Here is a 25,283-nt window from a genome sequence, read left to right on the forward strand (position 1 = left end):
CGTGGGGAAACGTGAAGATCGGCACCTGCCCCACAGTCAGGCTTTATCGCGGAGTCTCGGGCCTGTTTACGCTTGTTTAGTGAGGAAGGCCACGGTGGCAACAGCCCCGTTTGTGTCACGGCTCCCTGTCAGGGCCTGGCCCGCTGAAAAATCTGTCCGCCGTCTGCTTTCGTGTGGACGCTCTCGGTAGAGTGTTTCAAGGGTTTCCTGTGGTCAAGCGAGTTTGAATTGGAATGAACGTTCGATGAGTGGTGCCTTGTGTGAGGTGGGGCACTGATGCAAACTGGTGTGTGCGGAGGGGGTTACTATAGAAATATGGCAACACCAGAGACCGAAGTCAGTCTTCAGAGGAAAAGAGACACTTTGCAAAGCCGTAAAACACTGGACATGGGCGGCCGAGACAGATTATTGAATCCCTCTCATTTTCTGGAGGAAATGGTTTAAAAACAGCATAGACATCTGTTCTTCCAGGGTATAATTCATGAAGTCCAGCGTGGGGACAGAAGAGGGGTCTCCTCAACCTTTTCAATCCTGAAAGTGTATAATTTAAAATTTAAAAAAAAAAAAACAACTTATTTTAAGTGTAATTTAAAAAATGAACACAGAATGGATTTTTTTTTTGAGGCGGGGAACCAAGTTCCTGTTCGAAAAGTGTGGTGGGAATATCAGCCTCATAGGAGGCTGTCCCGAGCTCAAACATGATTGCTGATAAACGTAAAACACGAATCGGTCTTGTCAGTGCTTCCGAAATGAGCAACTACATCGGAACCGTCCCTCTCGAGTTTCTGTGCCCGACTGACCTGGGTCAGTCCTGAGCTTCTGGAAAAGTCATGAAACACCTGGGCCTGGGAGTTGCCACTCTGACAGAAGAGAGTGGGTTTTGTGCAGTCAGGTCGTATTCACCACCCGAAGAGCACAGCTTTCTGAGGGAATCCGAAACGGGTCCAGTGTCAGAAAATATTGAAAGCCTGAGGCTCTGATTTTAGGAGAAAACAGTATTATTTGCCTGCTTTGACTCCAGACCCTCGAAGTAGAAACAAGACTAGGAAGTACTGAGGTGTTCCTGGAAAGAGGCTTTCGTGATTGCTGCCTCTGGAGTGTGTCTGCCAAAGTCACGTGTCTTTTGTGTTACATCTGTGTGTCCATGCTCCTGTCCTGCGTGCACCTCACGCACCTCCGTGCCGAGCTTCGGGTGGAACCTGACCCCAAAGTCCTCCTTCGCGAAGGCAGGGCAGAGGGCTTTCCCCCACGGCCAGGACCCCTGACTGCTCTGCACGCAGCCATCAGAGCCTCCGAGGCCCTCCCCATCTGCATTGTATTTGAGCTCGCTGCTCACCCTGCTTCCTTAGCCTTGTTCTGCTTCAGTCCAGAGCGAGCAGCTAGCCAGGCGGTACAGCATCTCACCCGTGGTTCAGTGTGATACCATCTCCGCCCTGGACCTGAAACCCTGATCCTCTCCATCAGCTGCTGGAATGCTGCCTGGGCAGTCTTTTATCTGTTTACCTCAACCCATAAACATCTCGTTCTGATTAGGTGACAAAGGTGTTAGCTTCTGACTCTGATGCTGTCATTCTTTCTCTCTGTGAGATACTGGCTGTGCTCTGACTGAGCAGTGGGGTTTTGTAGGCAGTCCACACGATTCCTCTGTTGTTAGGGGGCTGGGGGGAGGCATGCCGCTCTGGGCAGTGAATTTTCACAGCGGGCAACCTTATTTGCGTTGACCGGTTTCGTGTGCAGGATCTTGAGGCCCACATTCCTTAAGAATGTGCTGTCTCCATCTGGGGATCAGAAGCCGCCCCCCCCCCCCCCCCACTTTCCTCCCACACGAACCTCCACCCTCCACTTTCTGGCACCGAACCTTTGACTTCCAAGCCAGGCCTTTGCCACAAAGCTGACTGTAGTTTCCTTCGGGTCATACAGAGAGTACTGCTCAGGGAAAACTGGGTCAGACGGTGAATTTTAGGTTTCGAAAGACGCTAGAGAGTCCCGAGTATGAAAACAAGAGCCCCCATACAGCTTGGCCTGAGGGCTACGGAGAGGCTCTTCTCTCTGACCTAGTGTATTTGTAAGAACTGGAAGTGTTTGATTCCAGGACCTCACCGGGCTTGGAAATTAAGCCAGCTCAAGGTAAGTGGACACGGAAGACGTGCAGCTGGAGTTCTGTAAAGGGCAGCAGGCTAGGGAAGTGGCTGGCCTCTGGACATGGCCTGGCAATGGCGTAATACACAGACAGGGCTGCACGTGCAGCCAGCCATCTTTGCGTTCTTCTGGAACAGCAGTCCCTGGGTGATGTGGTCAAAGGCCCTGAGTGCTCGCCCCTGACCTTCTCTTCCCATGTATTTAGCTCTACCTACAAGGACTCCAACACCCTGCACCTCCCCACGGAGCGTTTCTCCCCCGTGCGCCGGTTCTCAGATGGGGCTGCAAGCATCCAGGCCTTCAAAGCTCACTTGGAAAAGCTGGCCAACAGCAGCAGCATCAAACAGCTGCAGCAGGTATTGGGAGAGACGGCAGGCACCTCTGGAGAAGCGTGGGGAACGCAGAGCAATAGCGTGGAGGACCGGGGTGGCAAACCTCGGCCCGTTCGTGTCAAGGTTCAGATCCGTGTAGCTTCCCAACGTTCTTTGCTTACTCCCTGGTGTGTACAGCTTTCCCCAGGATCAAACTTGATCAGCCCACGAGGGGTCTGGGTTTTTCTCCTGTCAGTGTAATGTTTAGAGAGGGACCTCCGGGCTTGGGTTTCAGTGGGAAGCCCCAGAGAAGATACCTCTAAGCAAGCTTGGCATTCTGCTCCTGACTTCTGGGCACTGGCCGTTGCTGGAACCTGCTCAGTGCTGTTACCGCCCAGCACACCCTCTGGTGGGGAGGGAGTGGCGCTCCCAAAGGAAGGAAGTGTACCTCCAGGCTTGTGTGAAGGGCCACCGTCCTTCCTGCCTCTCTGATGGCCAGGCTCCAGGCGACGTGTGCTTCGTATGCGGATTGCACATCGGACGCCCTCTCTCACACACGGGCCCCTCTTGGCCTTTTCCGTTCACTCACCCAACACGGAAGGTGAATATATCGAGTACACGAATACCCGCCTACGTGCGTCAGTTGCCCTCTGAGGACCCCCGTCCTCTCTCGGGGCTCTTTCTGCCCACGAGACCTCGGGGGGCAGGTCTGCATCTGCTGACGTCGCTGCACGGGGTGGGGAGGGCCTGGTTGCAGCCCACCCGTATGAGCTGCCTTTCCCTTCAGGAGTGTGAGCAGCTGCAGAAGATGTACGGGGGGCAGGTTGACGAAAGAGCCCTGGAGAAGACCCAGCAGCAGCACGTGCTGTACCAGCAGGAGCAGCACCACCAGATCCTCCAGCAGCAGATCCAGGTGGGCCTCCGCTCTCCGCTGTCTCCAGCTTGTGTGGGACGTGAGGGTTTTGGAGGAGGCCGCGCAGGGCAGAGCGGACTTGTGTTTGTGGTTGACGCGTGTGAGGAGAGGTAACCAGACTTTCCGATGAACCGCCAGAGCATGAACCTCAGTCACAGACCGCTGTTTCTGTTTCTGGCCTTCCTGGGAACAGCTCCGATTCATCTGCGGGCTCACGGTCCTTCTTCTCCTTTCCCCCACATGTTTAGGATTCTATCTGTCCTCCTCAGCCTTCTCCACCTCTCCAGGCTGCATGTGAAAATCAGCCAGCCCTCCTCACCCACCAGCTCCAGAGGTAACGAAGCACTTGTTTCACGCCCAAGCCGCTGTCTCCGTGGCTCGCCGTCCTTGGCCCGACTCGTATGGGGGACTTGGACTGACTGTAGCGTTCGTCTCGGGAGAACATATATGAAAAGTGGAGAGGTCGACTTAAACGTTAGCTGCCTCCCTGAAATCCTGACTTTATTTGGTCCTTGTGCCACTTCATTTTCTTAGCCCCACAGGCATAGTAATCTGGCAGCAAGACAGGCCCGGACACAGGCCCACAGTGACCTGTGCCTCCCTTTGCGAAGTCTGGGAAGATAAGACGTGGGTGGGTCCTAAATACACTGTGGTAGGTGGTTTATGGATATTTTTCTAGCCCGGAGTCTTATCAAAACTAAAAAAAAAAAAAAAAAGTTTCTGCTTATGTGTATCCTGTGACTGAAAGTAACATCAGGGGTTATATTGTCAGCTCAGGAAATTTACTTATTTATCTGGTTTTGTCTTTTGGTTTTGTTTTGTTTTTAAGGTTACGGATCCAGCCTTCAAGCCCACCCCCCAGCCACCCCAACAACCATCTCTTCAGACCACCCAGTAATAGTCCTCCCCCCATGAGTGGCGCCATGATCCAGTCTCACGGTGAGTGCAGGGCCTTAGACTGAGCCATGAAAAGCCACCTAGAGAAAGTCAGTCCTCGTGTTGAGTGCAATAGGATTTAAGGGTATAGGCTCTGGAGTCAGACTGCCTTGGTTTGAATCCTGGTCCCAGCACCTCCTTAGCTGTGCAGCCTCAGATAGGTTACTTAACTTCTGCATGCCTGCACTTTTCCAAATGTAAAAGAGCGAAAATAATAGTATTTAATGAATAAATCTGAAAAGCACTTAGAAGTCTTTGGCACAAGATAGTTCTCGATAAAGGTTGTTATTAATATTTTCGATAAAACCCCCTCCGACCCTACCAAATAAAAAGCTGCTACCAGAACCTTCCCCATTGTCGTGCCTCCATTTGGTTCTCCGTTGCACGCGTGGGATCCTCTCTTGTGGGTGTTTAGGAGGAGGGAAAGATGAGTGTTCCCTAATTGGTATGGGTCTTCCGAGACCGGCGATCTGAGGATTTAGTATTGCCCAAACTGATAGTCTCTTAAGTAATGCCACACCGTGTAGATCCCCTGAAGAGTCTGAATTGGTCTCTGGGCCCTGCCTACTCAACGTGGGGTCCCCCGACCAACAATACCAGCAGGAAAAGTAGAGTCTCAGGTCCCATCTCGAGCCTGCTCAGTCACAGTCTGCATTTTAGCAAGATCGCTGGGCCATTTGCATGTATGTGTGAGTTTGATAAGCACTGCCCTAGATCAGAGCTACTCAAAGAGTAGTCTGGGACCAGCTCTCAGACAACTTACTTGAAAATACAGATTCTGGGGGTAGGACCCAGGAATCTGTGTTTTACCCAGCCCTCCAGATGAGTCTTCCACACGCTGAAGTTTGTGAAGCACCGATCTAGATGGCATCTGGTTTGAGTGTCCTCATTGGCTCCTGCTGCCTCCAGCTGGCACACAGCCCAGGCGTTTGGTGACTCTAAGGTTCCTCTCTCTCCAGGTGCTGCGTCGCCCTCCCAGTTTCCGGGCTTACCCTCCCGCAGTGCTGTCTACCAGCAGCAGCCTGAGAACTGCTCCCCCCCTCCCAGCATGGCCCTCACCTGCCTGGGCATACAGCAGCCCGCCCAGTCACAGCAGGTGACCATCCAAGTACAGGAGCCTGTTGACATGCTCGGAGGCATGCCGGGGGCCGCTGCGGGCTCTGCCGGGCGGGGCATGTCCATCAGCCCCAGTGCCAGTCAGATTCAGATGCAGCACCGTACCAACCTGATGGCCGCCTTCAGCTATGGGCACCGCCCCCTGTCCAAGCAGCTGAGTGCCGACAGCGCGGAGGCCCACAGGTGAGGCTGCCTGAAGTCACCAGCCATCTGTCTAGGTGGTCCGGGTGGGAGGAAGCCCCTTAGCAGGGTGAGAGGGGAGAAGGGGAGGAGAACTCGTCTGGCTGGGCTGTGCCCGTCTCCCCCTTTCTAACGTCAGGGCGGGTGGCTAGGGGGTGAATCTGAAACCCGGTTATTGACAGAGGAGGAAAATGACAAAGCTGCCTTCCTCTGTGTCTGCAAAGAAGAGAATGGCCCTATTAGAGGAATTTCTCAAAATTCCAGTTGTCCCTTGTCTGTTTCCTTAGGCTTCTTTCCCTCCCTGCCACTCTTACTCTAAGAGATTGGTGCTTTAGTCGCTCCGATAATGCTGTACAATAGGCCAAGTTGCCGTCTTCAAACGGGAGCTGGATCTGTTTCGCACACAGCACCCCGTGTCTCTTGAAGTTCCCGGAGAAGCGAATGAGCGGGGGTGGGGCCTGCACGCCCACCTCCCCTGCCGCACCCCAGTTCTCTGTGGCACCCCAGTTCTCTGTGCCGGGGGCTCCCTGCTGAGGAAGAGTGGTAGCTGGCCCCGGGGGAGTCTAGCGCTCTAGCGACGTGGATGCCTGGTACTCACTCCCTTTTGTGTCTGCAGCTTGAACGTGAATCGGTTCTCCCCTGCTAACTACGACCAGGCGCATTTACACCCCCATCTGTTTTCGGACCAGTCCCGGGGTTCCCCCAGCAGCTACAGCCCTTCAACAGGAGTGGGGTTCCCTCCAACCCAAGCCCTGAAAGTCCCTCCACTTGACCAATCGCCCACCTTCCCTCCCAGCGCGCACCAGCAGCCACCGCACTATACTGCGTCGGCGCTGCAGCAAGCCCTGCTGTCCCCCACGCCGCCAGACTATACCCGACACCAGCAGGTACCCCACATCCTCCAAGGACTGCTCTCCCCCCGGCACTCACTCACCGGCCACTCGGACATTCGGCTGCCCCCGGCAGAGTTTGCACAGCTTGTTAAAAGGCAGCGGCAGCAGCAGCAGCAACAGCAGCAACAGCAGCAGCAAGAGTACCAGGAGCTGTTCAGGCACATGAGCCAGGGGGACGCTGGGAGTCTGGCTCCCGGTCTCGGGGGACAGAATATGACAGAGCGCCAGGCTTTATCGTATCAGAATGCTGACTCGTATCACCACCACCACACCAGCCCCCAGCACCTTCTCCAAATCAGGGCACAGGAACGCATGGCTCAGGCTTCCTCCCCCAGCCCGGCCCATGGGTACGCTCAGCAGCCAGTGCTCACGCACTCGGAGAGCATGGAAGAGGAGGGCCCCTGTGAGGCGGCCAAGGATGGCTTTCCAGACAGGACGAGCCCCAATACAGCGACCAGAGGTTGCCGTGACAGCACCCTACTCTTGAGTACTGGCGGACCCGGGGACCCCGAATCTTTACTGGGAACTGTGAGCCACGCACAGGAATTGGGGGTACATCCCTACCGGCATCAGCCACCTGCTGCATTCGGTAGAAACAAGGTGTCCAGCCGAGGTAAGAGTCCCTTCGATGTAAAAGTCCCAGGCCTGTCTGTCCTCATTCACCTAACTCAGTGATGGTATCTTTTCCCAGCCAGGGCTCTGTGTTCCTAGGAGGAAAAGAATTCCTGAGAAGGCCTTCGGGACCTTCCAGGGGAGAAATATACAGGGCACAGTACCGTTTGCTTTCAGAATAAAGAGGTAGCGATAGAAAACTAACACTTAGATAGCACAGCCGGTGGGAATAGTTCCCGTTTCCCCTAGTCACACCATGGCTTCCAGGAATCCAGAATTTCCTGTCTTCAGGAACACAGTCAGCCAGCGCTAGGGGAAGTATGACTTCGTGTAAGTCGTGTTGGACCAAGAGTCAAAAGAGCACCTCCGTTCTGGACTCACCTCTATCACGAAGGCGATAACTTGTCGCTTAATCCCTTGGGTTCATATTTTTCTCATCTGTGAAAAATGGGCAGGAGGAATAATGGCGCGCGAGAGAAGCGCGTGCTGCTCCGAAACATGATGTAAACGCGAGGCGTTGTTACTACTCTGCTCAGCTCATCCGTGAGCAGAATACAGAATATCACAGCATCGTAAGGGGCCCCATGTGCATCATCCTACGTCGCTTTATATAACGGATGAGTGCATTCGTTTCCATCCTGAAGGAGATCAGGATAACCAGCCGTCGGTCATACTTGGAAAATCTGGTTCCGTTGGCATCCTAGACACAACCTGCCCCGATTCCGTCCCCTCCACACAGATCATGGGACATGAGTTAATCCAGGAAAGGTAGAGCCTGGAAACCGAGCGGATCCCCCATCCTTCCCCTCTCGGAGCTACCTGCGTCTTCTGTCCTGTCCTTTAAGGTCAGTGCACAAACTCCTAGGGGAATTAGTTTCCGTGGCACAGAGTCGGACAGAAGGCCTTGCTCCGAATCCGTTTATGAAGAGGACTTGGCGCTTCCCGGCTGTGCTTACTGATGCACCGATAGGGGTGGCCATGCGGTTGCACAGGACAGTTTAAAAATCCTGGGCTTTGGACCAAATGGGTGCCATCCAGCTTAGAGGCCTGCATCAGGCAGGCATACTGGATTCACTTGTGGCTGCTGTGTTTGTAGGTGGACAAAGGATTGTGGGAGATTCCGGAACCAGGTCCTATGTGGAATGGCTGACAGACCTGGTGGGGATGTTTGAGCTTAGGGGAAAGAAAGACTAAGGAGAACCATCGTATCTACCAGAGGGAAGGAGGGATTAGACTCTTTGGGGTCCATATCACGGGCCAGGACCAAGAACAGGATAGAAGTTGCAGGAAATAAATGTCAACTCCTGGGGAAGACTGTAATAAGAACTTTCCAGAATAAGCTACCCTAGCGCCTCGGAGCCTCTTGTCACTGGGAGTGTTCCAGCAGAGGCAGGGTGATAGTATCAGGAATAGTGTGGAAAGGCTTCCTGTGTGAAGGAAAGCTTTCACCAGATTAGCATCCTATATTTGGCGTAAAAAAGAGAATGGCTAACATCTCTACGGTGTCATCCATGTGCCAGACACCCACTGCTATTCGTGCGGAAATTCATTTAATCCTCATAACAACCCCATGAGGCAGTAGCTCTTCCTGTCCCCATTTTACCAGTGAGACAAATGAGGCACAGGTTATGTAATTCGCCCCCAAGGTCAACTGCTGTCAAGTGGCACCGAACCCAAGCGTTACTCTCAGCTCACCGCAGCAGGTGCTGACCCAGCATGTCCCGGTGTGCGAGGCAATGAGGAAGGAGCGAAGCTGGAGCGAATAGTGTGAACCCCCTGCTCCCCCCAACCTGCGTTGCCATGTATGGAAACACCTTTGGAAATGTTCTTCTTCAAAGATGCTAACTTCTCTTCGGTTTTCCCTCCTGTGTGACTCCTGTGTACGGAAAGGCCAGGGGGGCTTATCACCTGTATCCCATCGTTGTCAGAGTATCGCCCCCCCCTTGCCGGGGGTGCTGGTCTACTGGGTACCTAAAGCGAGGCAGAATGTAGCTGGCTGGTGCGAGAGCTTTGGGAACGCCAGATGGGGGACAGAAGGTTCTCAGTCAGAGGAGTGGGGTTTCCAGCATTAAGTGCTCTTTGAGTTGGGTCTTGGTGGATGGAGAGGAATTTCCCATTTGGCTGGAGCGGAGACGCAGGGGCCGGGACCAGTGGGTGGGAAGGTCTCTGTGAGGTTTGTGGGGGGGCCGAGGGGGGGGCAAGCAGGCTTGACAAGTTGGTGGTGTAGTGCACATCAGGGAAATAGTAGAAGCTAAGGGCAGGAATTTTGTTTTTGGTTTTTTTTTCACTTTTAAAATGCTAATTTATTATTTTTTAATTTTTTTAATTATTATTTTTAATGTTTATTTGTTTTTGAGGGAGAGAAAGAGCATGAGCAGGGGAGGGGCAGAGAGCAAGGGAGACACAGAATCCAAAGCAGGCTCCAGGCTCTGAGCGGTCAGCACAGAGCCCCACGCAGGGCTCGAACTCATGAACGGCGAGATCATGACCTGAGTCACAGTTGGACACTTAACCGACTAAGCCACCTACGTGCCTGTAAAATGTTAACTTATTAAAGTTTAAGACAATTACATATGGTATAATAGTATACAGTGTGTTCTTTTTTTTTTTTTTTTAACATTTATTTTATTTTTGAGAGAGAGCGCACAGGGGAGGGAGGATCCAAAGCGGGCTCCGCGCTGACAGCAGAGAGCCCGACATGGGGCTTGAACCTGAGATCATGGCCTGAGCTGAATTAATAAGTCAGACGCTTAACCGACTGAGCCACCCAGGGTGCCCCTACTGTGTGTTATTTATACAGACACAAAGGGAAACTGGCTATTAAGTGAAAACAGAAATTGTGTCCGATAATAAATAGAACCAAAGTTCACAGCACCAGTGAACATTAATTTGTCTTTAATACCACTTTACAAATTGTTTATACCTGGGCAGAGGTTTTCTAAAATCCAGAGCATGATCTAGATCCAGCAACAGGTGCCTTCCCTTCCGGCCAGAGCTTCATGACTGTGATTCTTGTGACAGATCTCCCCTACCTCCTCTCCTGGCTGAGCGATCATCATCCCTTGTCTGCTCCCTCTTCCTTCTCCCTACCTTCTCCCATCCACCACCATCACCATTCTCCCCTACAGCCCTCTCTTCCGCTGTCTGGAGGAATCTAGCCAGAAGCATATGCCTCAAGCTCTTAGCTCAAGACTCCCCTGTACCTGTTGCCTCATTATCAGTCTTGCCAGCATCTCCCCCCCAGAGTCCTCTTTTTTCTTAAATGTGCTTTTCCTGACCTTCGATGTGAGCTTTTCTGGAAGCAGCTCTTGCCCTGCTTGCTAGTACATTGTGGAGATTATTCTCCCTTGTGTCTACCCAGTTGGCTCTAAACTTAACTCTTTAACTTAGCTACAAGGTATGCCCGTTCATGCTTGAGTACCATTCACTTTGCCTCTAACATCTGTTCTTGTTTTGTGACTTTTGAAGCCGCATGTACAGTTATCTTTAACAAATGAAGCTGCAGGCTTATTACTGTGATTTTATAATCCAGCGTGGTGAGGCTAACGTGACAGGGAAACGCATAGCCTCAGAGAGGCCTGATGCTGCTCAAGAGTTAAAATCCCCATTGGGAATGTACACCTGTGTGTTTAAAATGGTGTCTTATCCTCAGGTGGCCCCATTGTCCTTGCCTTAGCCCGAGCTGCCTCTGTGGGCCTGCCATATAACCTCTCCTCCCTTTCTCTCCCTGCGTAATGAAGCTCATGCCCCCTGAGGGAAGAATGGAGTTCCCGTTTGTAGCCCTTCTGCCCCGCGCTCGAGGCTCAGGCTCGCAACTCACAGCCACCCTGGAATATACAGGTCACGACCCCTTTTACAGTAGAAACTGTGCCTCCACCATCTTTTGCTGCTTTAAGCTGCCATGATTCTATAATTTTAAGAACTTGAGAGCTTGGAGTATTACATTACCAAAGAACCATCAGATAATTTGCTGTCGCTTTTGCCAAGAAAGGTCATAATGCTATTCTCCCAGCTCACTACAGGCCAGAGGGGGAGGCTCAAGCTTGTTTATCTCTCTGGACAGAGAGGAATGCCTGCTATTTCCTTTAATGACCCTTCCATCTCTGTGTAGGTACATGCTAGTTCCCAAGCACTTCATCGGTTATTTCCACAACAACAGATGCAATCAAGTTCACTGAATGACAAGGTTGCACCAGACAGGATTGTAGGTGCTGTGGGGAGTGAGTGCAGGGATGAAAAGATAAAGACCCTACCCTCAGGAAGCTTTTACCCTGCCGGGGGAAGGCAGGCAGGTTCATAAACAGCGTTACCCTGAAGGGGTACAGGATGAGCGCCGTAAGAGGCATAATTATTAAAGAACAGAGCTAGAGCGACCTTCTGAAAATTTCTTCAGGGTAGATGAACAGTGATCACTGGTGTCAGTCAAGGAAAATTGAATGCCACAGATCAGCGTCCACGGTCACCTCTTTCCTTTATGGCTGCTTCTACCCGTCATCGTGGGGCCAGGCCCTGCTGGGGCACTGGGCAGGCAACATGCCCAAGGTGTGTTTCCAGCGTGCCTTCCAGGGCTTTCCGTGTACCCTGCTGCCTGTCATCTCCCTGTCTGTCACTCTAGAAGGAGAAATAAGCTTTGTCTTCCCTCTGTGGTATTACATACGCTTCATTTTTTCACCTGGCAAATAAGTAAGTACAACAGCATGACCGGTTTACACAGTGAGATTACCAGCTGGACTGGCAAAGAACCACATCCTCTCCCCCGAGCCTCGTCGGCTTCAGCAGCTTATCTGCGGACTCAGGCCCCACGGAGGGTGAAACAATGACAGACTGGGCCGGGTTCACCCCTCAGAACCTTTAAGAGGAATCTGTACCCAAGTCATTTCTCTCCTTTTCTCTTAAAGCCCAGTAAATGAGTAAGGGTGAGTCAACATTGACAGATTCAATAGAGTGTTGTGCAAGCCGCCCCGAAGTTCCCGGGCAGTGGGTGGTGTGCACCGCGTCCCTCTGTGTATTTGGCCCCTTGCGTGATCGGGTGCCCCCCCCCCCCCCGCCCCCGGACACTCTTGGCTTCGACCCTGGTCAGCACCTGAGGACGCTGCTCCCGGCGGTCCTCTTTCCACCAGTATTGGTGTGTCCTTCGGTGAGCTTGACCATGCCCCTAGCTGCTGAACTGGCACAAGGCACCGAAGACTCAAGCCTGGGTCTCCTGTCCCTCGGTCACTAGGCTAGTGGCCTTCCCTGCCCTGCACACACCCCCTCCCACTGGTCAGTAGAGTACTATGGAGGGTCACAAAGGTCTAGAGACTCAGGACTCAACATTCAGCTCAGGTCATGATCTCGTTGTAAATTTTTTTAACAAAAAATTTTTAATGTTTTTATTTTTGAGAGAGAGCACAAGCAGAGGAGGGCCAGAGAAAGAGGGAGACACAGAATCCGAAGCAGGCTCTAGGCTTCCAGCTGTCAGCACAGATCCTGACGCGGAGCTCGAACTCACGGACCGCGAGATCATGACCTGAGCTGAAGTCGGACGCTTAACCAACTGAGCCACCCAGGCGCCCCATAGGACTCGACATTCTTCTTAAAAATAATACTTTACTCATGCAGTCCTTTACGATTTAAGAAAGGGCTTTTGGCCCTTGGTGTCTTCTGAGCCCCCTGACAACCCTCATTCTTCAGATCGGGAAATAGGTTAGATGGCATACACTGTCGGTGATGGGGTTGGCCCCTGACTCCGAGTGTTCGGATTCTACCACCTTACGTTCTCCCATTTATGCCTCCTCCCCTCTCCTTTGGCACCTGGCATGCTCTCTCCCAAGCCAAAGAGGCCAGCCTTTCCGGATCTCTGATATGTGGATCAGACCGAAACTTTGTTGCCTAACTCCTACTAATCCGCTTTGTTTTCATCTAGTTTTAAACTTACGTTAGTAAGTTTTCCTCCTAAAAAGAGGAAATTAAACCAAACTCGTAAACTAAACTCTGGAAATTAGAGTGTCAGTAACTCATTTGTTAGCTCACGTATGGGTAAATTGTGCCCACAATTCTGGACGCAGGGTATCCTCGTTTGTTTTCATCAGCTGGCTCGGCACACCCTGTGCACTCAGAACCGACACCTCTGAAATGAGTGTAAATGACCCCAGGGTTTGCTGGGCTCTTTGAGCGCACCAAGCACTTTCACGACTTTGGGTAAGTCCTGCTTTCCCGATAGACTGAGACCCAGGGAAGTCAGGGGGCTTGCCCAAGCCCCCACTCCTCAGGAGTCCTGCGGAAGCCGGGATTCCAGCCTGGGCCTCTCTGACCCCCAAACATGTGCTCCTGAGCTCTAGGCTGGGGAGTCAGGAAGGCTCACTGAGGGATTTCTCGAGCGCTTTCTGGCTCTGTGTGCCGGTGCTTGTCAGGCATGCTGGGCCCAAACTTGAGGGCCAGGAGGAGAGCAGACAAGGAGGGCAGGATCCAGGCGACCTTCCCCACAGCAGGAAGACGAGGGTGGGTATTTGGGTTTGGAGAAGCCTCATTCTCAGAAATAAAAATAAACTCAAAAAAAGAGAGAGAGAGGAGACTTAGCCTACTTAACAAATAAACTCTAGAGGAGGCCTCTAGAAGAGGTGGGAAGGAGCCGGATATCAAGAACCAGAACGTGTACATTTTGTTAGCTTTGCTGTTTCCTTATGTTTGAGGAAATCTTTAAACAGCAGAGCTCTTGTGTCGTCTTTGGCAGAGCAGAGAGGGGGGTGCAACCAGCTGTGTTATCCGGAAGGAAAGAACCCCAGGGAACTGAGTGTTTGGTGTTAGCTCTCAGAGAAGAGAAGACAGGCATTGGAAAATGCTCCGAAAAAGTAAGCAGCAGCTGTTTATGTGGCTTCTTGGCGAAGCGGACCACAGAGCCAGTGTCGCACCACTTCCTGCCCATGGGTTCTGTGGGCCCAGGGTGAGCACGTGAGCTGTGCCCAACGAGAGGAGGCGGGCCACGTGGGGAAGAGGAGTGAGGACTTGCCCACTCGGCAAGTCCTGCTGTTGGCTTTCCTTTCTCTTCCTGTCTCTTCTGGCTTTTAGCTTCGATAGCAAAAGAATTCACTTCTTTTCTTTGGCCTCTTTGCTCAGAGAACTTCCAAAAGATTTCTCACTCGCCATCACCTTTGGCATTTGGGAAGCTTCCCTCCTCTCCTTTTCCTCCAGATGCGTCGCACTACCAGCAACGTGCACGTCAGTTGGTTCCACTCCCTTCCCCACCCACCGTAACCCCTGAGCCAGGCCTAACCTTGACTGTTGTAGGAGGCCATTTGAATCTGGAGACCTGAAACCCTGTAGCCAACACTCACACAGCACATTTTACTTCCATTATTCAAATAAACATTGGAAGGGCATGGTTAGCATTAGGGCCGTGTTTCCTATTAAGAACTTTTTTAAAACCTGGTCTCGCCAAGGGGGAGTTCATCAGAAGATAAGCCCAATAGTTGCCAAGGAGCTTTGACCAGAAAAGATCAAGCAAGCAAACCACACATATGTTCAGGTGCCAGGCTCTTAAGGACCAGAGCCAAAAGTGTGACCAGGAGTATCTGATCAACTTAGCAGTGGGCCTGGTATTCTTCTTGACCACCTTTGGTCAAGAGGAAATATTCAGTCCTCTTGCATGCTTTTCTCTCCAATATCTAGTCCAGAGGGTGCATGACTCTGGCAGGATAGTAACCCATATTAAGAGAGTATATATTAATATCAGTTAAAGAGCTAACTATTACATAACTCTTGGATATAGGACACTGTTCTGGAATACTAAAGGCTCACACGTGCATAAGGTACACTTCTTGTTCTCAGAGAACTTACGGGCTAATAAGAACAACCAAGACAAATACACAATTGAAAATGATGTCAGGAATAGTGTTAGAGTAATAAGAGTCCTTTAAAATTTTCTGACATTTAAAGGAAGCAAAGATCTTTATCTGCTTGAAGAGAGAGTTTCATAAAGATGTTAACATTTGAGGGGTGCCTGGGTGGCTCAGTCGGATAAGCATCTGACTTCAGCTCAGGTCATGATCTTGTGGTTCATGAGTTCAATCCCCGCATCAGGCTCTATGCTGACAGCTTGGAGCCTGGAGCCTGACCTGCTTCGGATTCTCTCACTCTCTCTCTCTCTTTCTGAAAAATAAACATTAAAAAAAGATGGTAACATTTGAGATGGACCTAAGAAGATGAGTTGATTTAGATTGGCTGGAATGGAAGAAGCAGCAAGCCATTTCCAGAGAGAGGAACAGTGAGGGCACCTGCATGGAATCGAGAGTGGGTGGGGAAGAGTTAAGCGCTCCCATTTGCACATTTACGCATGGGGGAACGTAGTGTGTAGTACTCACTGGAAGGTAGGCTGGGACAGCATTGTGACAAGGAGCTGTTTGGGCTACCCTACTTAAGAATTAATCTTTATAGAGTAGCGGTAGAGGGATGGTTAGCGGGGGGATGATTGGTAATCCAGGCAAGAGGTGATGGGGCTTTGGCGGAAGCAGTGAGATTGGAAAGAGAGGGACTGAAGTGACCAACATTGCAGAGGTAGATTCTTCAGGCTTAAGGTGATGTGGAACCAGGAGTACGGAACCAACAGGCACCCTGCGAGCTCACACCCGGAAGGTTAGGAAAATAGGGAAACAAGTTTGTCTGAGACACGGCCTGGGGTCAGGGTGTTGATGAGTTTGGAACCGGGCATGGTAAGTGTTAGGTGTCTGTTATTTCTCCAGGGTAAGGTTAATAGTTGGAATTATGGATCTGGAGCTTATTAAAAAAGCATTTCAGTAATTCTTTATCTAGAGGCAATATAGTTGAAGCCCTGAAAATAGATGATATTACCAAAGTAAGTGTGAGGAGAGAGAAGAGGTCAGGGTGGAAATGTAAAGAGTGGAGGGGCCATGGAAGCAGTCGGGGACAGCAGTTCAAAAAGTAGAAGAGGGGACTGGGCCGATCCACTGAGGTGGAAGCCAAGGAAGGAGAGACAAGACATCCACAGGATGGAGGCCATCCTTCCAGGCTAGAGGTTCCTGAGAGCTCCACGGAAGATTCTTATGTGCACATAGGTTTGGGAAATAATACTGCCAGGCCAACAGAGGAGTGAAAACAAGAAAGTTTCAGTGTGACCCAGTCACCTGCCGTTCGTTGTATGGGCTTTTTCTCGTGAGGATTTGTGATCCCTCCATAAAGAGGCTCCTATTTGCTGTGGGACTTGGGGCTGGCAGGCGGGTCCAGGCTCCTCTAAGTACCCTGAGCAGCCAGCTGAGGGTTAGCAAATGGTATACACATGGTCCTCACCACTGCTGATTGCCTCTGGCAAGACAGTTCTTTGATGGGAGTGACAATATCGGGAGAAACTCTAGGTCCGCTGACCCTGTTTTGCTGTGTCTCCTCAGAGTCTGTGATGGGGAACTGCATGGATAGAAGTTCTCCGGGACAAGCAATGGAGCTGCCGGATCACAATGGACTTGGGTACCCAACACGCCCCTCTGTCAACGAGCACCACAGGCCCCGGACCCTCCAGAGACACCACACGATCCAGAACAGTGATGATGCTTATGTATGTTGGCCTCTCCTACTTCTCAGAAGTGGGATCCTACTGGTCCCAACCTTGCCAGCAGTCCTGTGGGGTCACCTGTGCCCTTCCGTTCTTCCCAGCCAGAATCCAGCCTCTCTGGGAACGATGCAGGCATGGCTTTGAATCAACTTCAGAGACCAGTAGAATCTGTGCTCTAAACTTCAGACCAAGGAATCAACAGTAGTTGCTATCTGTTCCTTCTGGTCTGAGTCATTGAACTTCTCCCCAGACAGTCTAAACTCCAGCCCAAGCAAGTGAACCCATAGACTTTTGGTTAGTTTTCCAACAGTTCCATTGAATGATTCAGATAAAGGGACCTAACCCAGATCAACCGAACTTTGCTTCCTCCCGTAGCAACTAGCCACATGTAGCCATCCAAACTTAAATGTATTTAAAATGAAATAAAAATTTAGTTCCTCAGTCACGCTAGTCCCATTTCAAGTACTCAGCCACTTGAGGCTCGTGGCTCTGTGCCAGCAGGACAGATGTAGCATGCCGCTGTTCTCTCGGAGAGCACTATTGGACCGTCCGGTCCTCAGACCCAGGTCCTCTTGGTGAAGGGGACAGGTCAGAAATCTGGTTTTGGAAGACCGTGTGGTTGTCAAGGGCATGTGACCATCTGCTGAGGTTCACCATGCATCCCTCACCCCACCCACCCCACGGGGAAGGTGGGGCAGCTTCCCGCACTGTGACCGCCAGATGGCACAGCTCGGGAGCAGTGCCTGAGGCTGCCCTGCGCCTGGGCTCTTTTAGAGGGAACGGCTGTCACTAAGGGTCACCTGAGAGTGGCACGTTCTCTGGTATCCTGACTTCTTTTCCTAATTGTTTTCTGTAGGTGCAGCTGGATAACTTGCCGGGAATGAGTCTCGTGGCTGGAAAAGCACTTAGTTCCGCCCGGATGTCAGATGCGGTTCTCAGTCAGTCCTCGCTCATGGGGAGCCAGCAGTTTCAAGATGGGGAAAATGAAGGTGAGGGGCCTTATGCATGGGGCACCCTGGGGAAGTTTCTGGAGGCACCCCTCCCCTGCCATCTTCACTAGTGACTGTTCTCCTCTTCTGTATATAGGGTTCAGGGGAAGATGGGAAGCCATAGCTTCCCCGAGGGGTCTGGACACAAAAGCCTTCCCCACTTGTCTCCATCGAGAATGGGTATACAAAGAAGCAGGCCTTCTGGTTGAGGGCAGGGGTATCACGTTTGTCTTTGTAAAGCTTTGATAAGATACTGCTTTAACAACTATCTTTCTACCTCTGATTAGAGGGCATTGTATCCTAAGGGACTATGTCTGCCTCTTCTTAGAACCAGTAAAGGAAGGTATCATAACAGATAGAAGCGTAGGCTTTGGAATGGACAGGTCAGCAGTAAATCCTGGCTTTGCCCTTTACAGGTTCCACGGACAAGGCGCTTAACCTTTTGGAGCCTCAGGGTCCTCCTCTCTAAAGTGGCAGAAACAGTAGAGCCTATATCCTAGATTGTGCTGTGTGCTTAACGAGTTTACGGTGCTCAGAAAAATGCCTGGAGCACGAAGAGTGCCCAGTGACCCGTGCCCGCTAGCACTAAAATGGTCTCCTCCCTTGGAGAGCTAAGTCTTTCCGAGGGCACTGCGTGCTGTCTTCGTCCACACTGGAGTAGCGATAGCGCCTGAGGTGGGAGACAGAAAGGGAATGGGGCCGAGTGGAGCCCTTAGTACGGGAAGAATCCTGGCCCGGCCCACAGCCTAGGACCTGCTGTGAGCTAGAATTCAGGGTGGGAGCCCCGCTCCAGGGTGCTCAGACTTCTCTTCCTGCCGCCACCCCCGCCACCTACCACCTCCCTGCCGCCCCCCTCCCCTGCCCCGCCCCAGCTCTCTGCTAAGCTCGCGTGTTCTTTCTGGTCTTGCAGAATGCAGGGAGAATCTAGTTGGTCACGAGCATCCGGACCTGGCTGACGGCAGCCAGCATTTAAATTCCTCTTGCTATCCATCCACGTGCATCACAGACATTCTGCTCAGCTACAAGCACCCCGAGGTCTCCTTCAGCATGGAGCAGGCAGGCGTGTAACAGGAAACGGAGAGTGAGTATCTCCCCGGCCAGGGCCAACCCAGCCCTTCGGCCGAGGGCCAGCCCCCGATCCTTCTGTGTGTGTGGTGGCCCGTGAACTAGGCCACCACTCCCCTCTCCGTCTTTGCATCTTCGTGTTCTGTCACAAAGCGCTGTGCTGGTTGTTCCGGGGGGGGGGGGGGGGGGGCGGCGGGCAGGTGGGGAGCATACAGGAGAAATGCTGGCCATAGTCCCTTGGTTTACTTACGGGGGTAAGACGCGTGTGGAAGGTGCCGTAGCCTGCCCAGAGACAGGAAGTGAGCTGCGGCTTCGGAGGATGGGGCGCCTCTGGCCAGGGTAATAGGGGAAGGACAGTCCTGAACTCGGTCCTGAGGCAGGAACCCCGGCAAGAAAACCTGTCTAGCCATAAGTTTTCAAGGCCATACTGCAAGCGGAAGAATATTCCAGACAGCGGAGCTGTGTGCTCAGAGGCCAGTGGCAGAAAACAGGTAAACTGAGCAGCTGGGCTGGAGCAATGCCTACGTGTACATAGATAGTATTGCTTTTGTCTTGGAAAACTCTGACAGAAAACAGTGATGAAGGTTAAGCCGTCTGGCAAACCCGCCTTCACGCCTCAGCATGGCAGACCCCTTAAACTACCTGAGGTAAAGGGAGCCAGTTGCGTTTCGTGAAAGTGTTCCAACGAATGTTGGAGCCTCTTGCTCCGAGCTGATTCTCCTGTGTGTGTGTCTGCTCTGTTGCAGGTTTGTGTACAGCTCGGGAGTGAAATGACTTCACACCAACAGTATCTCGCAGCATTGCGCCAAATTGCCATTGTGTTTCTGTCCACCTAGAGCGTCACGGCTCCTTCCCTCACTTTGGTTCATCAGTGTGCGGTTCTTTCGGGTTCTGAGGGGGTTTTGCCATGTTTGCTTGTATGACCGAGTCACCAAGGAAATAAACAGGATATTCGTGTTCGCCACCTTTTGTGAAAGTGTATTTGGTATATTTGAGTTGGAGGTTTGGTTTACTTTGTTTTTTTTTGTTTTTGTTTTTTTTGATATATTTTCTTTCGGAGGTGATTTTCTTTCTTTTTTATTTGTTTCTCTCTTCTTGTTTTTTTCTTTTTTCCTTTCCTTTGCTGAGACAGAAGAACAAAGCAGTTAAAATTATAGAGGCCAGGAGACCCAGAGCCACTCCCCTGCCCTGCGTCCCCCCACAGAGCACCTCCGTTTCTCCATTTCCCTGCATTGCTTGTCCACAGGAGCAACTACTCACAGATAACATCCTCTGGAATCTTAGTGGCTGGGGAAAGGGAGAGAGGAAGGGGTGATGGCCCCTGGCGCTTTGGAAAACAGGAAGAGAGCAAAAACCAACAAAACAGAACCGCCGAGTCTGGAACCTAGGAAGGTCTTGACCTCCCGGATCCCATGAAAAGCTTGTCTGGCCTGGCCAAGAGCGTATCGGAGCGTTAGTGTGGGGGCCGAGAGCGGCCTGGCCTGGAGGGGATGCCAGTTAGAGCATCTCCCTCCGTGTGAGCCTTCCCGCTGCGTAACCCAGCTCCCCTCTGACAACCTGGAAAGTTGGCTGCCTTTCCCGTCCCGCTGGTTCCACCCACAGACTGAACACCCAACAGTGGTTCACTGTGCTTTTCGTGTCCCCTTTGCTTCTCACTTTATATTGTGCTGTACAAGGATTGTTTCTTCACACGCACACACGCTTGTTCCCTTCAGCCTCTGACACAGACAAAGAAGAACAGGAGGTTGCCTTCGGCCCCGCCTCTCTCCTAACCTTCTCCTCCTCCCTGGGCATCCTCAGCCCCTATTTTAATTCTTGATCATGTAGGAATTGTTTTGGGTAAATGTTGATATTATTGTTATTATTATTATTATTATTAAGTAAAAACAAAAGGAATTTTTGTTTAAAAGAGACATGTTTAACCAGATTCTGTTCTATTTGAATTGTGACTTGCACCTTTTGTTCAAAGTGTTTTCTGTAGACCTTGTAATCGTGAGCAGCTCTCACTCGTGCCAGTGACAGGTGTAGTGGTCTCCTTCCCTCCCCCGGGGAGCGGTGCATATGCAGTAGCCACCGTTTGTCGTTCTCTCTGTGTTTTCTCACTGTTAGAAACCAAAGTCTTCTCTGCTGGCTGGGGGCTGACAGAGGATCTGATCTTCAAACCAAGAAAGAGATGTTAAATGTTTTGACTCTCGATCCTTTTTCCTGGGAAAGGAGAATGAAGGGTCCCCAGGCCCCTCCCAGTCTTTCACCCTGAATTTGCACAGAAGAAAGCGGGTGCCCCGCATGGCCGTCCTGATGTTGCTGACAGGATTCCCGTGCGGCTCGTCCGTCTCACTGATACCGGCAGCTCAGCTCCTGGACCCGATGTCCCTCGAGTGGATTTCCGCACTGCGAGAGGGAGCCTTTCTTGGGATCCGTCCCGTGTTTGCACGGTCCCCAGTGTCCCCTCCGCTTGGTGAGGCCACTGACTCCTCGCCAGAAGGAGGCCGCCGAGAAGACCCGAACAGCCACCGTTGGACTTCTCTGGGCTCGTTCCAGCTCCCATGCCCCCAGCCGCCCCCTCACACACGTGCTCGGCCTGGTGCGTTTACATGGGACTGTGCCCATGGAAGAGTAGGCTGCCGTCCTCCAGCAGCCAGCCAGGTGAAAGCCAGTGAGCCTACTGACCGTGCCATCCCGCGAACTACACTTGTAAAAGATCATCGCTTTGTATTGTAGTAACCAATAAGCGCAGTATATGTTGAATGTATATGAACATAATTTCCTATTTCTGCTCTTTGAAAATGTCAGAAGTATTTTTTTCTTTCTCATTTATGTTGGACTAAAAATGGATTAAAAAGATCTCCAGACCCAAATTGTGGCAGTGAGACTTTTAGTCCTTTTCGTGACGGTGGTCGTGGGCAGCATACAGACTTATAACTTAATACCTTAGTTGGACGGTAGGGGATTGTGAAAATAAAAACCTGTTCATAATCTTATGTTGATAATGCTCCTTGCCTCGTGGTTCAGAGTCTAGCTGAGAGAAGCATCCAGGCGGGTGGAAGCTGGAACCCGGGAGGCTGAGGAAGCCTACAGAGCGCTGGGCGGAGCTTTGAGCAATCCATTATCTCACCCTGCCTGGTAAAGCTAGCATTCTCTAGAAGCCTGGACTCAGCCCACACTGTGTCCCCACTTGGACCCTGTCCCGTCAGAAGGGAGCATTTGAGTTTGCTGAGTCAGATGGAAAACCGATTCCTTGAGAGGGTGCTTTTAAGGCAGGGGAAGGAGGTTCTCAAAGACCTGGGGCCTTTCTGAGGTGACCCCAACCAGCCCAGTGATGTGACTGCCCCCGGTAAGTGTTAGGACACAAAGGGGACTTTTCCTATAGCTTTCCTCTTTTTTCACACCTGCATTCCAGAGGGCAGGGTGGAATTTCCAGCCTGGTCCCAGGCATGGCTAAGAGCTAGCTGGTTGAGGTTCTTCTGTGAGGAAAGATCACTGAAGCTGGAAATACGAAGCTTGTAGAAAGAAGAGTAGGAAGAGGGCATTTACGAAAGCTTTTGCACCCACAGTGCACGAGAAAGTCACTGTGGGACTGTTGGGAATGGAAAGAGCCTTCCAAGAAGGATCTTCTAGAAATCCTCTGAGTGTGTACACACGTGTGGAAGGCTTGAGGGAGGGTATCTGGAAGCACTCGGTGACCCACCCGGATGCCTTCCACATCTTGTAATGACCTTTGCAGTTGCGTCCCCGCCATGAAATCACCAGGGTGCCTTTGGGCCAGAGGTGCGATGAGCTTCCGAAGTGGGCTGCTGCCCTCCTGGATAAAGACCAGAGATCTGAGCTCTAGAAAGCAGGAGCCGTGCCCACAGACCCTTCCTGGACTCTCCTTCTGACTTTGCGCCGTGCCCCACCCCACCCTAACCATGAGGCAGGGGTTCGGAGGGCTGGTGTGCCTGCCCCGGTGCCAGACCTCGGCCCCAGCCGCTCATACGTGAGCCACCTGCACCTTGGTCTCCTCCTGAGTAGGAGGGCAGGAAAGAATCGTGTGTGGGGGGTGACGGTGCCCTGCCCCGGGGCCTGGGTTGGGGCTCCGTCACCAGGAGCTGCGACAGAATTGCCAAAAAGGAATTACGGGCATGGGGGCTCCCTGCCCCCCGCTCGGTCTGAACCATCCCAATCCCAAGTCTCTGGTCCTGACCTGCAGCACCGTCCTCTCCGTTCGAGCACAGGGCTGGATGCTCGGAAGTTACTCCTGCATTTCCTCCCAAGGCCCGCTCCTTCAGATGCCCCTTTACCATCCCGGGGACCCTTTACTGTGCCTGCTGTCACGCATCGAGTAAATGTTTGTTGAGTGTCTGTTATGTGCCAAGTCTAGCAGGGGACAGAGTCCTCCCAGTTCAGAGTGACCAGTACGACGTTGGGACACAAATTGTGAAATGAGTCGCTAATCATTCTGAGCAAAATCCACTCATGCAGCGAGTTAGCAGCACTCCCGGCTGGCCCCTTGGCGACACGCTCCACAAATGGTCACTCTGGAGGTGCCTGAGATCAAGGAAAAAGCACGCTGGGACTAAGGGCCTACATGGGTGGACCTTTACTACGCAGCTAGTGCAACCCGTGGGCACCTGATGCCTCCAGCAGGGACTGGCTGGACCCCTGTCTGACGCTGAGATGCAGAGGACTTGCTTCCTCTCCAGACTATGAGTAATGAGGGGCTTGGACTAGTTTGAGGCAAACCTCTTGCAATGAAATGGGGCAGACACACTAGTGAGCAAGGGCAGTAGAAAAGAAAACATCCCGCCTGTTAGGATGCCATCACCAGAACTCCCTAGCCCGACGCCTTGCGATCCCCGAGCTGGGAAACCGAGAAGCCCCTGATCAGAACACGAGGTGGCCAGCCAGGCCTCCTGAGTCCTGCTCCTGATGGCAGCAGACACCAATGGCTGGAAGCCACGGGCAGCTCTGAGCTGCCATCTACTGCTAGGCGAGACAACAGCGAAAATATCTGACTGCCCAGCCTTCCAGGGACGATCGTGAAGGTGCTTTGGCCACTGGCGAACTACACAAATGTTGGAATTCGGGGTAGCCATCATGAGCACTTAAGTAATAAACCAAAGAGAAGGGTGGAACAGTGGCAGGTAGCTTGAAGTCCAGCCCGTAAGCTTCTGAGTCCCCCACATGCTGGCTGGGGCGAGCTGCACGCCCAAAAAGAAAGGAGCCTCTCTTGGCCTGAGACACCAGGAACTGCCCCCAGGAGGGGACCAGCCTCCCCCCCCCCCCCCCCCCCCCCCCCCGGTGATCTTTAAGCCTCGGGCGGAAAGCTGGGCTGGCCAAGTGGCAGCCCAGGCCAGCTGCTCAGTGAGACTACCTCCCTCTCTGCAGGGCCCCGTGGATCCCTGGGGCTGGGTCAGCGCAGGAACAGAGGCCCCACATCTCGGCACCCGCAGGTCAGAACCACACAGAGAAAATGTGAGTACTTGCCACTTCTGCTTCTGGAAGCCGAGGTCTTAGCTCCGGCCTGACCGTGCAAGTTGTGTTCTGTGGGAGCCAGGGGATAGAATGCCAGAAACTGGGATTCTGGGACACAGAACTGTTACTGAATGCCAGCTACCTTTCAGTTTTGCCACGGATGTTCCGATGTGGTGCTTAAGACAACACACATTTATTACCTGAGTACAGTTCTAGAGGTCAAAAGTCCCAAGTGGGTCAGACCAAGTTAAACTCCTGGTGTTAGCAAAGGCTGTAAGGGAAAATATGTTTCTTCTTCCAGCTTCTGGAGGCCACCCACATTCCTTGGCTTGCAGCCCCCTTCCAGCAGTCACATCGCTCTGACTTGCGCTCCTGTCCTCTCTCTTCTGACTGCTTCTCCTACCTCCCTCCTGTATATTTAAGGACGCTTTTACTGATATTGGGCACACCTGGATAATCCAGGAAAACCACCCACCTCAAGGTCCTTATAATCACATCTACACGGCCCCTTTTACCATGTAAGAGTTACAGGCTCCAGGGATGAGGACCTGAACATCACTGGCGGGGGGGGGGGGGGGGGGGGGGGGGGGGGGGGTTGGGGGCATTATCCTGCCAGACATACTCCGCATACTGTGACTCCAGGAGATGGCATGTCCCATCGTTTTCTTCATTCAGCAGATAAGGGACTGAGGTGTGCCGAGGTTGTATAAGTTGCCCGGGGTCACACAGCTAACTCGTGGCAGAGCTGGGACTCCAACCTGGGGCTGTCCAGCTCCAAGCCGCCTTGTCTGAGGTGAAGGGCAGGAGACCCGCTACAGTGGCAGAGGCTTGGGGGCCCTGAAGCTCCGGGACCCGGCCAACAGCAGCACCAGGCAGGTGTTTAGAGTAATTTAGGGAGTGTCCTGGGTAGATGGTGCAGGGCACATTTCCATCCTGGGTCTACATCCAGAGAGAGCTGGGTGCGAAGTCCAGTCCTGCCTCTAATTTGCTGAGAGACCAGATACCTAGGGCAAATTCGTTCTACTCTCTCCAACTTCCTCATGTGTGAGATGGCAGGGAGGAGAGAGCCTGGAGGGGTTGATCCCAGTGGCCCTCTCAGCTTGGGTCCCGCACAGGCTCTATGACTCAGGGCCC

The 25,283-nt window shown here is 52.3% G+C and overlaps 1 protein-coding gene across 4 annotated transcripts in view; it reads left to right on the forward strand.

Moving 5' to 3' along the window:
- SIK3 (SIK family kinase 3) overlaps positions 1-19,659 on the forward strand; it is a 217,436-nt gene extending 197,777 nt beyond the window's left edge. For all 4 annotated transcript variants that reach the window (XM_049621030.1, XM_049621050.1, XM_049621039.1 and 1 more), the window contains 10 exons: positions 2,345-2,495; positions 3,238-3,363; positions 3,612-3,697; positions 4,193-4,302; positions 5,259-5,598; positions 6,212-7,101; positions 16,481-16,644; positions 17,498-17,630; positions 18,541-18,711; positions 19,442-19,659. In XM_049621030.1, coding sequence (XP_049476987.1) covers positions 2,345-2,495; positions 3,238-3,363; positions 3,612-3,697; positions 4,193-4,302; positions 5,259-5,598; positions 6,212-7,101; positions 16,481-16,644; positions 17,498-17,630; positions 18,541-18,698 — 2,158 coding nt within the window. In that variant the 3' untranslated portion in view covers positions 18,699-18,711; positions 19,442-19,659. The remainder of the gene's footprint in view (positions 1-2,344; positions 2,496-3,237; positions 3,364-3,611; positions 3,698-4,192; positions 4,303-5,258; positions 5,599-6,211; positions 7,102-16,480; positions 16,645-17,497; positions 17,631-18,540; positions 18,712-19,441) is intronic.
- Positions 19,660-25,283: the final 5,624 nt, after the last annotated feature.

The sequence above is a fragment of the Panthera uncia genome, chromosome D1 (genome assembly GCF_023721935.1).
Source record: "Panthera uncia isolate 11264 chromosome D1, Puncia_PCG_1.0, whole genome shotgun sequence".
NCBI classification, from domain to species: Eukaryota; Metazoa; Chordata; class Mammalia; order Carnivora; family Felidae; genus Panthera; species Panthera uncia.